Source organism: Xiphophorus maculatus, chromosome 21, assembly GCF_002775205.1.
Source record: "Xiphophorus maculatus strain JP 163 A chromosome 21, X_maculatus-5.0-male, whole genome shotgun sequence".
NCBI lineage: Eukaryota > Metazoa > Chordata > Actinopteri > Cyprinodontiformes > Poeciliidae > Xiphophorus > Xiphophorus maculatus.
In genome coordinates, this window is record NC_036463.1 from 4394513 (window position 1) to 4411969 (window position 17457).

At 37.5% G+C, this 17457-nt stretch overlaps 1 protein-coding gene across 2 annotated transcripts in view; it reads right to left on the reverse strand.

Moving 5' to 3' along the window:
• cnksr2 (connector enhancer of kinase suppressor of Ras 2) overlaps nucleotides 1-17457 on the reverse strand; it is a 63185-nt gene that overhangs the window by 20676 nt on the left and 25052 nt on the right. Inside the window, exons 4-13 of one of the 2 annotated variants that reach the window (XM_005812555.2) lie at nucleotides 14255-14342; nucleotides 13805-13846; nucleotides 10103-10222; nucleotides 8616-8675; nucleotides 8351-8419; nucleotides 6177-6323; nucleotides 4710-4822; nucleotides 4469-4623; nucleotides 2955-3044; nucleotides 336-550 (exon numbers count right to left, since the gene is read on the reverse strand). In XM_005812555.2, coding sequence (XP_005812612.1) covers nucleotides 336-550; nucleotides 2955-3044; nucleotides 4469-4623; nucleotides 4710-4822; nucleotides 6177-6323; nucleotides 8351-8419; nucleotides 8616-8675; nucleotides 10103-10222; nucleotides 13805-13846; nucleotides 14255-14342 — 1099 coding nt within the window. The remainder of the gene's footprint in view (nucleotides 1-335; nucleotides 551-2954; nucleotides 3045-4468; nucleotides 4624-4709; nucleotides 4823-6176; nucleotides 6324-8350; nucleotides 8420-8615; nucleotides 8676-10102; nucleotides 10223-13804; nucleotides 13847-14254; nucleotides 14343-17457) is intronic. The other variant, XM_005812556.2, reaches the window with a different exon arrangement.

Genomic DNA, 17457 nt, shown 5'->3' on the forward strand with positions numbered 1-17457 from the left:
GAAAAATATCGTTTATCAGGTGGTGGAAGTCAAACACTGGTTGGATTGGAGGAGCTAAATCGCAGTCTAGACTTTTTGTCTGTGCTAAAGATCATCGTCCTGCTGCATAACTCAAGTGCGCTTGAGCTAAAGGTCAAAAGCTAATGGCAGCACCTTCTCCTTCTGGATTTTCTGACGGAGACAGGAGCTGTGTTTTAATATTTTGACAATAAATTTGCCTAATGGACACTCTTTAACCAAAATCAATAACAAATAGTAAAAACGCAAACAATCAGTAACTGAAGAAAGACACCAAAATAAGATAAAGATTTATAGTAAATAAGTTTAAAACTTACATGATACATAGAGGTTTGGTCTCTGGGAGGCGATTCCCTCTGATTGGTCTGAAACAGATAGTGGGAGGGGCTTTGGCTGTGGTGGCTCCGCCTCTTCACACGCTTGGCTGTGTCATTGGACCGTTTATTTGGACGCGCCGTGTGGGAGGAGTAGTCCTCCGAGACAGTCCGCTCGTCTGCAGTGGATAGTCCCACATAACGCAACAATGAGGCATCTGCAAAATAGAAAACATCAAACCTTTAAATTTATCTGCAGCTTCTATAATTTTCAGTGTTTTCAGCAGGGATGAATATATTATTTAGATTAACCCAATAATGTATAAAATTTAAAAAATAGTCCAGAAGGGACTCATTATTCAAATCTTAACCTTTAATCAGAGCATCAATTCTGGTTAATCAGGTGTCAAATTACATTATTAAGCTTTCATTGGGATCAAATCTAAGCAGGAACTCAGATCTTTGTCTCGTTCATCCATCCATCCATTTTCTCACACGCTTGTCCCTAGTGGGGTCGGGAGGTGCTGGTGTCTATCTCCAGCTAACGGTCCGGGCGAGAGGCGGGGCCACCCTGGACAGGTCGCCAGTCGGTCGCAGGGCAACACAGAGACACCCCACCACGCACACACACACTCACACCTAGGGAGAATTTAGAGAAACCAATTTACCTAACAGTCATGTTTTTGGCCTGTGGGAGGAAGCCGGAGTGCCCAGCGAGAACCCACGCATGCACAGGGAGAACATGCGAACTCCATGGAGAAAGACCCCGGGCCGGGAATCGAACCCAGAACCTTCTTGCTGCAAGGCAACAGTGCTACCAACTGCACCACTGTGCAGCCCTTTGTCTCGTTCAGTGGGAGTAAAAATTTAAACCAACAAAATAGGGAAATTTTCCAGCAGCTTTCGAAATTAAACTCCTGGCACCTCAGTGTTATCTCAGCTTTGGCGATGCAGTGAAGCTGTAAACAGGTAGGAGAAAGGCAGCAGTCAGCAGCTACAGTACAAACAAAAAGCCACAGATCCCCTCCAGGCTGCCTCCGTTGATAAGACAGACATTAATCCCAAAAATGTTTCATTTAAACCCTTTTTCTTATTAAAAGTGCCATTTGCTTTAGTGGCGAATTCAGCAAGAAAGGCACCAAACATGAAGACACCCCAGTTAATTTTAAAAGACTTTACTTTACAGAAAGTAAAGATTAATTCTGCTGCAACAAACACTAATTTCACTAATGTTCCTCCAAAAGATTTGAGTCTGGTTTTAGAAAACACTGATGAATTGCATTATAGAAGTATATTACAAATAATTGGATTTTTTTAAAGAAAAAAAATTAATTGCATTAGATAAATAAATATAACTTACATGTAATTTATTAAAACATAAATGTGGAAACATAAGTGGATCTAATTAAAAGTGTTTTCAAATCTGATAGTATGGTTGATTTGGTTCGATTGGGACCAAAATGACAACATTTGTTACATTTTCACACTGCAGTGTTTCAAATTAGCCTTCCATTCTGAAAAACCTGTTCCCCTCCTCACCTGTGGGGGCGCTGCACTAAGAACCACTGAAGGAAACAACATGAAAACCTCTGAAAAAGACACTGAGCTCAACTTAATTCTACACAAATGGCAAACAAAGACAGATTAGCATCAGATTTTAGCATCTACAGGATTTCTTTTAAACTCAAATTATTTTTGTATTTTTTCATGTGAATTTTATTTTGTATTTCTGCTATTTTGAACATCATTTTAAAGATGGAGCTTAAACACCAATGTCTCATAATTTCACAAATCTAAAAATAAAATATTTTTGCAAATATCTAAAAGTTCAATCAAATTAAATCTTTATACATCTAATTTTTACTAACGTCACAATTGCTACTCAATCCAAATTATATCTATGCAATTAATTTATTATGTTTGTTTTGGTTGTATTTACCCAGAATGCACTGTGCCACTTCCTAATTTTGTTTTTTAGTTGTACTAATAAATTTTATTAATTTACACCAAAACATTTCCACAAACAATTTGTTAAAAAAAGGAAATTATTTACAGTTTTCACCCAATTTTTGTTAAGTTGCTTTGCTTTAAGTGTGATTATTGAAACAAAATCCTGACTTTTATCGACCGGAGTTGTATAAAATGTCAGCGGTGTAGTTTATTATGACTACAGCTCATCCATCTTCCAAACTTCTTCCCACCTTCTCCCCAAACTCAGGTTTCCCTCTGCAGTTTCCTCCCTCCTGTCCTTCCCGGGTTGCTAAGCAGCGGCCAGAGGAAAGTGAGAAGCTGTCAGCGTCGCCATGGAAACTGTGTGAGTGATTCAGGTGGAGGTCAGAGAGAACGATCTCTTTCTTTTACTCCTTTTTTGTCTGTTCTCATCCCTCTGTTTCTTCTATTCTTTTTTTTCTTCTTCCATTGCTGCCTTTCATTTCCTCCGCCTTTGTGCTCGTATCTCTTTACCTCCTTTGCTCCTCAGCAGCTTTTCTTTGGTTCCTCTGTGATGCTAATGACCGGGGAAATTAGAAAAGAGGCTCGCAGATCCTCACACTTGCTGATCGCTTCATAATTTGTACAGATGGGAACGTTTAGCTGAAATCCAGACGGCTCCTCTGGACTCACCTCTTCGGGTTTCTCTGTTCAGCTTGGCTGGGTCTTCGTAGTCGCCCACCCAGTTGCACTCCACAGGCATCGAGATGGGCCTCAGCCTGCCTACAAGTGCACATTAGAATAAAACGAAATCCTCATTAGTCACTCTGGGAACTGTCCGTTTATTCAGAATATTTAGTCCTGAAGTGCTGGGAGTTTATTTTAAGGAAATATGTCAGTTCATAATTTGTGCAATTTGTATGAATTTGGCTAGAATTAAACATTTTCAAGGGGCATACAGTGCCGTTTTATAGCACAATCAAGTAACTACATTAACTTCAGCTGTTATAAAAATGCTACATATATCAAATATGACTTTGTAATTTAATGCCTTGAAATTGGGCCTCTGTCTCTTTAAGAACTCTTTCTGTAGCTCTGCCTTTAGGAAGTGATCACAATATGACTAACATTTTTACCAGCGTTTCACTAGGAAGTAGCAGCTCCTGTAGTGAGCTCAGCAGATGTGTAGTTCCAACCGATGTTTGCTAATTGCTGTTGGCTAGTCTGAAGGAGCTGAGTGGAGGAGGGCTGTTCTGAGAGACAGAAACTCTGAAGATTGAGAACTGCAGCTTCGAGGAGGAGCTGCACCTCAAAGGTGGGGATAGGTCCAACCAGGCGTTTTGAACAGCTGAATGGTTGCCATGGAGATTAAAAGATTTCTCAAAAATGCATTAAAGAATTAAAGCAACTCTCCAGGCATGTTTTTGATGAGGAAATAGCATTATACAAAGTGGATTTTACATAATAATGGTGACCTGTTATGCTTCCTTGAACAGGTTAGAATAGGTCTATGGCTGACACAAAACATGTTCATTATATCTTTTGATCAAAGTCATTCTCAGATAATAACAGTTTAGCTATAACATCATTTCATTACTTAAATCCAAATAATCTGTTGATGGCCACGCCCCTAAACTCAACGTTTAGACTCTCGTATCAAAATGGCTGCAAACAAATGAGCAATTATACAACCACACAGCTTAGAAAAAGCAGAAGTTGTGCCTCCTGCACAACAAACAAGAATGCCGCAAGTGTTTTCTGGACAGTAAGTCAAAAACAATCCACTTGTCATTTCCAGCAGCCATTGTACAGCGGTAATACCAGCTGACCAAACGTGCTAGAGCTGTGGTTGCGAGGTCATGGGGCAGTGCCTGCTGATTTGTGATGTTACATTCAGGAGGTTTTTGAAACGGCTCATTTTCCATACATGCGTTTTCTTTTTTGAAGAGTTTTGTCTGTTTTTAGAAGAAGTAGAAACCAAATGGAAGCACAAAAATGAGCAAAATGTGAACGTTGGATACCAGATCCCCTTTAGCAGAATGTGCATTTATAGAAAAAGTAAAGAAATTGGAAACTGCTTTATTTAAGGTTAAATAATAGCTGGTGTTTTCCTCTCTTATTACCCTCACAGTAGTTTTTATAAACGGTTCAACTGAACAGAATCAGGTTTAACTCGCAGTGACACATTCTGGGTAGAACCTGCGCACCGTATGTGGGCGTGGTGCAGTACACCGGCTCCTCCTCTTCTCGCCGGTGAGACTCTTGATCCAGGAAAGAGTTTGGTGATTCAGAGCGCTTGGCAGCGCTGACGCCACCGTGGTTACGAGACGCTTCGTCTCCAGACAGGGTTCCTGTCTCATCTCTATGGCAACCAGAGGCAGACGCTCATCAGAGGAAGTTTGAACGACAAAGGAAATGGTTTGGCCTTCAAAGATGCAGAGGAAGTACCTGGGAGTGTAGGGCTCGGCGGGTGGAGGCGGGATGTAGAGATCCTGGAGGGCGGAGCTTTTGGTGGGTGTTCCTGATGGCGTGCCGGAGCCGCTGCCTGGGCTTCTGGTTGGCTGGATTTAAAATTTAAAGAAATGAGTAAATTTACAGTTTTTTCTTGGAAAAGTCCATCAGATTCTGCTTTAAATGTTTCATTTGTTGATTTTTGTGTTTTTATGATGTAAAGCTCTTTGAACTCACTTGGTGCTGAAATGTGCAAATCAAATAAAATCTGCTTGATCGATCGATTAAAATGAGCTGAACTCAGACCCACAGCATCACAGATCCTCTGTCATAGTTTTTCAGGAGTGTAAGAATGTAAGCTAATTTCATTTACATTGTACTAAATGTAAAAAGCATAGAAATAAATAAAAATAACATAAAAGTCATAAAATAATTACTTTACTTAAAAATAGTCAAAGACAACTGGAAACAACCAGAAGACTCTGGACTTCCTGAGTTCAAGATTAAGTTTTGTGATTTTTTTTGTCATACTTTAAAGCCATGTTTGCTTGTTTTTCCCCTTTTGAAGAGTAGCCAGGTGACAGATCGCATCATATTTACATCCCAGGAACTCAAAGATTAAATGTAAGCTTTTATAAAAAAAAAATATTTTTTACGTCTTTGCTAAAACTGTCACCATATTGTGACATGACAAGATGAAAAACAACCAATCAGAGTCAAGAGGCGGGTCTTAGCGCTGTCAATCAATGTGCTACCGGCGGAGAAACGTAAATCTGATCCACTTTATTTCTGGTAGGAGACTCAAAACAGGTCCGCAGTCTAACCTTTTGTACAAGATTAGTTGTTTTTTTTTTTAGGGTAATTGACAGCGCTAAGGCCCGCCTCCTGGCTCTGATTGGTTGTTTTTGGTGCATTTCTTGAGATGGCAATAGCAGCTCAAAGAGGAGATGGAGGAGATATTTTCACAGATTATCTGTCTCATATCATCCTGTCACAACATGAAGATAGTTTCATCAAATACGTTAAAACATATATTTTATAAAAGTTACATACTGCAGCTTTAACAGGATTTTCCAATGTTAAATTAGCAGCCTTTATTTGATGCATAACTTTGAACGTAGTATATCAGGTAATTTCTGCTCCAGTGGGCCAAAACACAAAAAGAAAGTCAATTTTTGATGCACAAACACGTTTCCTTCTTGTTTCCTCGCGTTTGTCGCTAATTAGAGATAATTAGCTGTGGAAATTTCAGCCTCAGCTCCGAGAATGTGGGTGGAAAGCCATTAGTTTTCCCTTCCCATTTACTGCTTTCGACCCGACTAGCAAACCCCGTGCTGAGCCACAGCTCCGTGACCTAATTACACGCTTTAGCTGCGGCCGAGCGGGAGGAAGAATGCTGCGGGGAATCGATGTGGGCCAGCGAGGCGCTTTAATAAAGTCTATAAAAGGTAGAGACAGTCCCACCTGCAGAGCCAGGGGTTTCCAGCGCATGTTCTTCAGCAGTGCAGGGGCGGAGCTGAGCGTGCTCTGCGGACGCTTCTTCAGGGTCAGGGACACGACGCCTTTATCGGCCCTCAGGGAGCCGACCAGGTTACGCAACTGCCAGCCCACCTGTAGAGCAACGAGGAACAATGCAGGGAGACTCACCACATCATGAATGTTCTTAAAGGGCCGGTTAGACTGTTTCGATAAAGTACATGTGTCAAACTCAAGGCCCAGGAACCAAATCCAGCCAGCTGTAGCTTTCTATGTGGTCTGGACTCCAGACTTATGCATAAATAAAACCGTCAAGATAACAGTTGTGTGGTTAAATATCATTTTATTAATCAAATCAAAGTAGTTTTTATCTGTTTACTATCACATTATATTAATCAATACTTTTAGTTTTACTACAATCGTGAAAATTCACGCAAAATCAACAAATCGGGTCATTTTTTGTGCTAATGTATAATTGTGAGTTTATTGAAAATCTGTCAGAAAAAATGATCAAAAACAGGTAGTAAGTGATGCCAACTCCCACCTGCAGGTGGCAGTGTAGTTTATTTCACTTCTGCCAAACTAATTTGGCAGTAAACAAATAAAAAACATTTTAATTTGATTAATAAAATAATATTTAAGCACACAATTGTTATCATGATGGTTCTATTTAAGATTTTTTTCAATAAATTGGTAATTAAAAAATATTTTCAAGAAATTTGCAATATTTTCACTTATATTTGAAGGTGTATGTGACTTATTACTCACAAATAATCGATCAGACTAAAACTTGACATCAACTAGAGGCAGAGGCAGAAGTGTATTAGTAAAATATACTGCCACCTGCAGGTGGGAGTTGGCATCACTTAAAAACTGTGTTTGATCATTTTTCTGAAAAGTTCTCAATAAACTCACAACTATTCATTAGCACAAAAAATGATGTGATTTGTTGATTTTGTGTGAATTTACACAATCGTAGTAAAACTGGAAGTATTGACTGATGTAAACAACCACTTAGATTTGATTAATAAAATAATATTTAAACAGACAACTCCTGAAAGTTTTATTTATGCGTAAGACTGGAGTCTAGAGGGCCACATAAAAAGCTATGGTGGGCCAGATTTGGCCCTCGAGCCTTGTGTTTGACATGTGGTGTAAGAAAATCTCCCTCATTTACATGCAGGCTGAAGTTTGACTCCGGTCCACATCGTGAGTGAAACAAGTAGGCGGCGAGGCGGGATAACTATCTATAGAGGCTTCATGTGATGTAACCTGCCCTCATTTCCAAAACCAAAAAGTCTTATCATCCATCTTTCTTTCTTTTTTTTTTCATTTTTACCAACTATGTGCAAAAGCCACGCCTACACTGCTCGCCTCCAGCAGATCTGCGAACGAAAACAAACTGTAAACAAACACGAAGCTGCCCACCGGGATGCGGCGCTCGCAGCCTCGTCGTACCTGAATGTACCGAACTGACCTGAGATCTGTTCGTGATCAAAGACCGACGGTTGTTTTTCAGAGCAGGCTCCGATACGGCAGCTAAAACACGATTACTGGGGTTTTATTTACTGGGATTTTATTTACTGGGATTTATTTAGTGGGGATGGATTTGTCTCCTGTTTCACCCTGTGTTTTGAAACTGTGTTTTACTTTTATCAGAGTTTTTTGAGTGTTGAATGAGATTTTCATATTAACGACTTCTCAACATTTCATGTCATAATTACAAACATTATTTTATTACAAAAATAAAGTTATACATCCAACCATGGGTGGATGGATGGTTGGATGTTCTGATGGATGGATGGATGGATGTTCAGGTGGATGTATGGATGTTCTGATGGATGGATGATCTCATCGTTTCTGATCAGTTTTCCTGTTGCTGATAAAGAAAACTCTCCCCACAGCATGATGCCTCCACCTCCATGTTTCACAGTGCATGTGGTGCGTTCAGGGTCCGTTGTTCGTTTCTGCCTCTTAATGAGCCACCATTATTACTGCAAAGCTCAATAGGTAACATCTAGACGGAATCAGCTTTCATGGATTCATTTTACAGTTAACAGATCCCAGAATGGAGGAAAATATTTCATAATTTCCTCCAGTTTCATCATTTTTCTCCACTTTTCTTTTGCTCTTTCATGTAAAACGTCTGATTTCAAACGTACCACGGTCTGGTGGTTGACTTGAATCACTTCATCTCCTGCGTGGATCTTCTTGCAGCGGTCAGCCGGAGACTAAATGCACACAAAGCAGAGATTAATAACCCATCTGAGTATTGATTCCTGTCTGACACTTTTTGGGAAGTTTCACAGCAAACCCCACTTAAATAATCAATAACGGCAGGCGGCCATGTTGTCGTCCTTATTGAAAGTGACAGGCTGCTGTTGAAACCAGATTCAATGATTGACTTTTTAGAGAAAATCCTCTCACCCCCTCAGTGGTTCCTGTGATCACATGCAGACCGTCATAAGTGGACTTGATGTACATCCCCTGATGGAGACAAGAAACAAAACTATTCAGTGTTTTAAAGTAGCAGACACGACTTTCTCTTCGGTCTAGCCCAGTGTTCCTCAAACCTCTTCAGGCCGAGGTCCACTTACTCCATTTAAAACACTCAGATGAAATCTCCTTTGAATGTGAAGGTGGCGCTGTTTTGTAAAAGTGACTGGCCACAATAAAACCAGGAACAAGTCTACTAGGGGCGTTTTGAGTTATTTATGATGGAAACCCATGAGAATCAAAAAGGTTTTGATAACATTTTAGGGCTACTTGTAATTTAGAGGCATAATAAAAGTAAATATCACTGAGTTGGGCTGGAAAAAACAAACATTTTCTTTCCAAAAGTAGGTAGTTCAACATGAATAACTTTATTTTAGGTGTTAAGATGCCTAAAATTTTAACACTGCGGGGTGCAGGGGCGCAGTGCGGTCATGTTGCACTCAGCACAGTCGTAGTCCCAGAACTGCATTCGTGTGGCATGCTTTGTATCACAATAGTGTTGAAAAACAAAAGTACTACAACTCGTTCAGTTTTTATTTTTAGTGTCTTGGTTTTAAGTCATTTATCTATTACTATTTTTAAACACAATCCTTTGCTAAGCTAGCTGTAGCGTCACACTTTGAGCTGAAATAAACGGTTACATGCAGTACCTTGTGGACCACTAGGGGGCCAATGCGGACCACAGTTTGAGAAACACTGGTCTAGAGCAGAGGTGTTCAAAGTGCGGCCCGGGGGCCATTTGTGGCCCTTGTATTGATTTTTACTGCATTTTGAGAAGTTTGGCCCTGCAGCACTTTTTGTAATTTCTTTAAGATGAGATTTTTCGTGGAAAGTTTATAAATTCTTAAGCAGGAAAATATTAAGTAAAACACAAAGAATTTTTCTTTAATTAGCCTTTTTTTTAATTAGAATTTTATTTTTATCTCATGCCACAAACATCTGTTGAGTTTTTATTCACAGACTTTGATACACCCATCCATTATATTTTACAAAATACAGCAGTTTGTAGAAGAAATTTTTTTTTGTTCTAAAATACTTTGTCTAAATATTTTAGATTTGAAAAAGCCTCTCACTAAAGACATTCTCATGAAGAATAATTTTCTTTATTTTATCTAAATATCTTTTGATTTTGAAGCACACAGGTTCTATAAATTAAGTTTTTACTATATTGCAAGAAATAAATAGGTTTTGATGGCTTTCTTCTCTTAATGAATGAAATAATCATTTGAAAACTGCTTTTTGTTTTTATTTATTTGACCTTTTTCCAAAATTTAAACGTGTTTAATTATCTGAAACATTTAAATATTTTTAAAAAAGCAAAAAGAGAAGAAATCTGTTTGTGATACAATATTACATATTTTTTGTTTTTAAGAATCGACACGATAAAAAACAGATATAAAGTCAGTTTAGGGCAGTACCAGGCCTTCAGATGGCTTAGTGTTGGTGAGGTGAACCAGTTCAAGGTGGGCAGACTGGGAGACCAGTGGGTCCGATGATACGCACACGATGTGCTCACACACTTCAGAAAGAGTCTTACACTGCAGATGAGAGAAAGAAAACAGCAAAATAAATAAAAAACAGAAGATCTATTGACTAAATATGACCTATTGTGATAAAAACATGAGAAAAACTCAGCTGTTTTTGTCACAGACCAAATACAAAATCCATTTTCTGCTGTAAGAATCAAATTAAACTCAAGTATAACATGCAGGTTTATTTTTATTTATCAATTCAGCACTTCAGTAAACCACAATAACCGAATCCCCTCTATATACAATGGAGGTGAATTTAATTATGCTTTTTCTTTTCTTTCTCGGCAGATTTAGTCGTGTTTTCTATAACAGAGAGGTTTGAATAAAAACTGCTAACTGTATTTTTGGATCAGCCACAGAGGAAGTCGCTAAACTTTGTCTAGAAAAGTTTTTCTGCCACGTCGACAGGAAAATCCCTGCTACCTGTTAAAGATTTCTCCTCCTGCACTTCTCATTTCCAAACTTAGTGGTGTGACATTTTGAACTCGTCATTTCTCTGAAAATATCCCAGAATCTCCAAAGGGTTTTGGCTTCGTCCTGGTTCTGGAATCGTCCTCACAGCTGGCATGTTGGTTTGTCATAATAAGTAAAGGCCTGTGTGGATTTAATGTACTTAAACATGGATTCACTCAATTAATCAGTGATGGAGATAATCTGAAGATGGCGAATCAGAACATCTGATGTGAAAAGGATAAATAAATTTTCATCTGACATTTAAGTCTGGATGGGAAGATTTTATTGGTAATGTCTTTAAATGTCGTTTAATGGATATAAATCCCACATCAACCTTCATTTACAGGTCTAACCTAAATCAAAGAATGATAATTTGTTTGTTTTTTTAAGTTTCTGGTTCTGAAAAGTTCATCTAAAAATTGCTCACCTAAAGGTAATTTAAAGAAAATCTGGAAAAAATCTGCAAATCCTAAGGGATGCACTGATCCACTTTTTTCACTTCCGATACCGATACCTGATCTTTAGTATCGGCCAATACCGATCCAATACAAAAACAGCTAAATTTACTTAAAACACAGATGTATAACTCAGGAAAGAAAATATGAGACTACTTAAAATGATCAGTTTCTCTCATTTTACTTTTCATAGGTTTATGTTTGAGTAAAATGAACATTGCTCTTTTATTCTATGAACTACTGACAACATGTCTCTGAAGCTCCAAGCAAAGTATTTATTTGCAGAAAATGAGAAAAAGATGCAGAGCTTTCAGACCTCAAATAATGCAAAGAAAACCAGTTCATGTTCATTTAGAAACAACAGCACTAATGTTTTAACTCAGAGATCAATATTTGTTGGATAACCATCAGGTTTCAGTGCAGTGGGCTCTTCATTTTCTCCAAAGCTGTACATTTCAGATTTATTTGATAACTCTGCACCAGCACAGGACTTAAATTCACCAATAGCTTCCCAAGTTTGGTCAAACACATTAAACAAATTACATTTTTTTTCAGTCGGTGCAATTAGGAGAAAAACATCCAGAGTTCAAAATAAGAGCGTTGTTGATGTTTAGAAACTGGCGTGGTGCGAAATGAGTTTCAATCTCAAACAACCTCCTTCTAGCAATAAAACTGTTTTTTCAAAATTGGCTTATGTCCATTTTGATTTTATAATTCCAGTTTGCATAATTTTATGGTCAAAGTAAAAGCATCTATTGTCTATTTTGTGGCCGTTTTTCTGCGGTTCTGAAAGGATACAGAAGAATCTACATGGGCAGTCGTCAGCTATCAGCCTAAAATGTCAAACCGGTGCATCTTTAACACTCAAACTGCTTTAAAAACCTGTTTCTGATTGGCTAGTCTCCGCAGACTGAACATTAGAAAAGAACAAAGTTTTGCTGCAAAGAATCAGACTGCCGCTATCTAATTTTCACTAGTGCTAGTAGACACCAGTTTGACTCAAACATGAGATTTCTCCTTCATCACTCTGGCTGCTGACGCCTCATGACTACTTCCTACATCCATTCTTCAAACGAAACAAAAATATCTCTTACATTTTTGTAAATCTTGCTTGTAGGGTAACATTTATGAGCCAACAAACATAAAAGAGCTACTTTCTTGCTTGATAAGTGCAAAAAGGAGACGATCAAAGCTGAAGCCCAACATGTTGACACCAAAATATTTGCTAATTGGTGCGATTTGAGGCAGATACTTATCTGTAGGATCTTGACTCTTAGAAGAAGAAAAACAGAAAAAAACGAGACTCGCTTATACGTTGTTCACAATCAAGTAATATTTCCAGTAGAAACAGCATTTTAAAGAGAGGAAAACTTACAGTTTTCCACGTTATTAAAGCTGCAAAAACAAAATCTTACCAAATATTTTTGGTTTTGTCTTTAGTGCAAACCCAAATTTACAAAAGTAACTTTGCAGCAAGAAATAGGAATCAATAATTTTTTAATATTGATGAAAAGGTACTAAATTCAGATTATTTCACTTATAGAAAAAATGTCTAAATGAAATAATCTGCCAATAGATCTAGAACTTCTTCATCAATATTAAAGGAACTATTGGTTTAAAACAAGCCTCTATATCCTGCTTAAAAGTTATTTGTAAGTTAGTTTTGTCTGATTTCTAGTGTATTAAAATATTTCACTACAAACTGGACCCAAAATACTTGGTAAGATTTTGTGTTTTGCAGTGTAGAGAACATAAATCTGGGGAAAAAAATGCTTAAATTCAGGGCTAAAATATAACATTTTGCCAATTACTCTTACCTAATTTCTAGTGCAAATATCTTAGTGGACTTGGAAAAGAATAACCCTAACTTTTCAGAAAAAAATATGAGCTTGTTTTAAGTCAGCAATTCATTTATATTGATGAAATAATACTAGATCCACTGGTGGAGTATTTCTTCAACAATACTAAGGAATTACTGATTTAAAACATGCTCCTATTTTGTGCTGGAATTTTACTTGTAAGCTAATTTTGTCTTATTTCAAGTATGATAAGATATTTGCTCTACAAACTAGACCAAAATTACTTGGCAAGGTTTTGTGTTTTTGTTAGTAACGCAGGAAACAACAAGCTTTTCTCTTGTTGAAGAGAGAAAAGAGTTTTAATGTCTGTTTTCCTTAAATATGACACAGTTGTCAGCAACATGTAATAGTGTCTCATTTTCTGTTCTTCAAGTTCCTACAAAACAAATATTTTGTGTTTTTGAAGTGAAGATGCACTAATCTCCTCCAAATTTACCAAGAAACATCATTTAATATTTAAAAATTACATAGTCAGAAGTACAAAATATAAAGTTAAGTGGAAATGTTGGTATTTCGAGAACAAAAATGACAAAAATAACAAAATAAGACAAAATATTTTTTTTCTTCAAATGAGTTTCTTTTAATAAAATCCTATGAAACTTTAATACAAGCTGCAGGTGTGTGTCTGTGTCTGGTGACATGTTTGTTTTTCATTTCAGTGGGTAGAAAATCCAGACATTTTACTCAAGTAAGAGTATCTATTTTTGAAAAAAAAAAAAAAGTTACTCAAGTAAATGTAACTAGTTACTACCCAACTCTGATTAAAACCAGTTTGGGTTTGTGTTTTGTTAGGTACAGCATCTGGCTAAAGACAAACTCACCACATGGAGGATTTTGTTCTCCGTCTCAAACACCGTACAGTCCTGAGGGAATGGAGAGACATTTAATGTAGCAACAAGAACATTTTGTGTTGCACATGCTGCTAAAGTATCTCTGCATGCTTCCTGGGCCTCACATTGCCGCAGCCCAGCCACCTGGATACTATACACCGCCACAGCTACAATAAACACCCACACAAACAGACATGCATTCAGCCTTTATTTATACACACATCAGTCACATAAAAGACAGGCTGAGAAAGATGCAAACAGCAAAGAATCGAGTCTCGCTTAAGGATGTAGACTGCTGCATCACACCCACCCACGCACATGCATACAGCGCACTTAAGGGGATATGTCAACCCACGGCAGCTCCCCTCAGCCTCGCGCTTCAAGCACAGCAGAATAGAAGCTATCAGCCTTCAAAACGAGCACACAAACACTTCCACACACCTGCTGTACAATGGTGGTGAGCTCCAGGCAGAGCTGAATGACATTATTTCGGGTAACTGAGTAGTCTGCCACAGCAGCAAAGGGAGACCTGGAAGGTAAAGATAACAGCGGTGAGTCTTTTAATATTGCTGCTGCGCCGGATGATGTGCAGGGATGATGGACAGGGGGAGCGCTGAAGGGAGAGGTTTGCGAAAATGCTGCCATGCTGCAATATTTAAACCAGGATTTATTTCATTTTTTGCCTTTAAAGCTTTTAGAATGAATGTTTTTATACATATTTGTTCAAACTGTCAATGTCACAACAGTATGGTACGAGACAAAGAATATGTGAAAAGAAATCGAGCTGTTCTGACTTTGAAACAACCAATCAGAGCCAGGAGGCGGGGCTTAAGCTTGCTACCAGAGTCATGAACGCTCAGGCTAACTAGCACAGCCACCAATAAACGGTCTTCCTGTAACGTCAAGTCTCTCCACCGTTAACACATTTAGCGGAGAGTACATGAGATTGATTGATAGCGCTAAGACCCGCCTCACGTCTCTGATTGGTCGTTTTTGTGCATTTTTTCAGACGGCAGCAGCAGCTCAGGGAAAAGATGGAGGAGATCTACCTTTTCACAGATTATCAGTCTCATAACAAACTGTCTCAACATGGTGACAGTTTTAACAAGTATGTAAGAAACATTTGTTTTAATAAAAGTTACATACGGCACCTTTAACCATTTCTAAAAGTTAGATAGAGAGCTAACATTTTTTCTGATCTCTTTTGCAGTTTTCACATAATCGATAACATCCTAATTGAAAAACATCCTAAAAATAAAAAACATTGTCTGGTACTGTATTAAACTGGCTTATATCATATTTTGGCAGACTGGGAAACTTTCTATGATTTAGTAAATATAAATCTAAGCAAGCAAAAATTATGGAGTTCCTCAAGGTTCCAATCTTGGCCGACTTATATTAAAAAATAGAAAAGAATATACTGTGTTACTGTGCTAAACTGCTTAAGATGGGCAGACTGAGACAACTTTCTATGATTTGGTTAATATAAACTTGAGCTACTAAATATCATGGAGTTCCTCAGGGTTCCAATCTCGGCCCACTTATACTAATAATTAAGAAATAGAAAAGAATGCCTGGTACTGTACTAAACTGGCAGTGATTTTGTTTGGGCAGACTGGGAAATTTTCTATGCTTTAGTAAATCTAAATCTGAACTAATAAAGATTATGGAGTTCCTCAAGGCTACCATCTCAGCCCACTTATGTTAAGAAACTGAAAAATAGAAAAGAATGTCTGGTAATGTGATAAACCGGTTTAGATGAGCAGACTGAGACAACTTAAGTGTTATGCCACACTACTTTTGACAACAAGCCTCTTGTGCTCGTCTCAACCTGTGGGTTTTTCTATTCACCAGTCAATGGTTTGTGTTGTGTGACTCCAGTACCATTGTCCTATAAACCTAGAACTGATGGGAGACCAGAAATTAAGAATACGTAATAAACCTAAATAAGAACATTTACTCATCTTATTATCCCTAATTTTGTCTTTAAAACGATCTTAAACCAAGCTAAAGACTCTCCAACTACAATAGAACATAGAAAACATCGTACATGTTTTGTACTTTCCACTGGTTATTTAAAAATAATGACTGAAGTGACAGTAACTCATCCAAAAGTCCAAACCAACACCAGGAAAATGGACAATAACACCAGTTTGTAGAAGTCTGCACTGGCTCCCTGTTGGTGAAATGAATGGAGTATAACACTGTATTATTCTATCTTCTTGAAACATAGTCAACAATAAAAAATATTTCTCATTTAATGCGTTATGTTGATGAATTGCTCATGTGCTAATGATCAGGGATGGTGCTAAATTGTCTTCATATTTCAGAGTTGTTGGATTTAAAGGTTGCCATCTGTCATTCATAGGTTGCTAAATGTCAGTGATGCGGTTTTCATGACTCTGTCGCGCGTTTGTTAATTATCCGACTGAATCAATTTGGTTCTAAATGAACCTAATCCACAGTTGTCAGCTGTCACGGCGCTCATGTGTGTATGGAGACTCATTCGTTTGTTATATGAGGCCAGAAGAAAGAAAGAAAGAAATGTCAAAAACATCATAAATGTGACTCAAATGTAACTTGGAGAACATTTTTCATTCTGAAATGCCTTTATAATCCACTGCAGTGACTGATTTTTAATGCTCTTTAAGGTTTATAGCATTTCAGTGTTAAATATTTGTGTCTTAAATTTGTTTATTCACATTAAAGTACTGCTTTTGACTGTTAATAAAGTGATATCCAGCTTAACAGGAAAATAAGAAAACTTTACATTTTAGAACATATTAATGTGAAATTGTACCATTGGACTATATTTATAGGTTTGTCATCTTTTTTAAAATATATACATGTAAAACCTACAGTTTGTAGAAAGCATGCAGAGCTTTTTCACTTCAAGAAATTCATCAACATTGATTAAGTGTTGTTTCCTATTAAATGTTTCACATTTTCTCAAGCTTTAACCACAAACTTTAATGTACTTTATTAGGATTTTATGGGATAATCCAACACAAAGTAGTGCATACTTGTAAAGTGGAAGCAAAACAAGTGAAACAAACTAAAAAATAAAACTAAGTGTGATGTAAATAATTTAAATAAAAAAATGTATGTAAATAAGCATACACATAGAAATAAGTTACTCACCCAATTAAACGACTATCAATTAATTAATTACTCACTTACAATGACACCAACACTGCAAAAACACACAATCTTTAGTTTCTACTGCAAATATCTTAGTTAGTGTGAATGTAAAATTACTTGGTAAGATTTGGTATTTTTGCAGTGAACCTGAATGTAAACATAGGAAAATAGGTTTAGATCCTTACAATTAGCATCAGAGTCTTTATTGCACCATAAATATGCTCACCACACAACTATAATCAATAATTATCAATACCGACTGATATGAAACGCTTTTATTATGTTAGGTTTTTCAGTCATATTGACAAAGAACGGGATTTTAATTTGTTCTCAGAGGAAAAGGAAACTGTGTTTGCTATGCTGAAGGTGAACAGGCCTTTCCTTTCAGAAAACACCACTTTTCAAACCTTACACAATTCTGAGTTTTCCGAGGCAAACAAACACGGCGGCGCCCTCTGCTAATGTCTGGATGTTTCTCTATAAACGGCTTTGTGAGCCGAGCT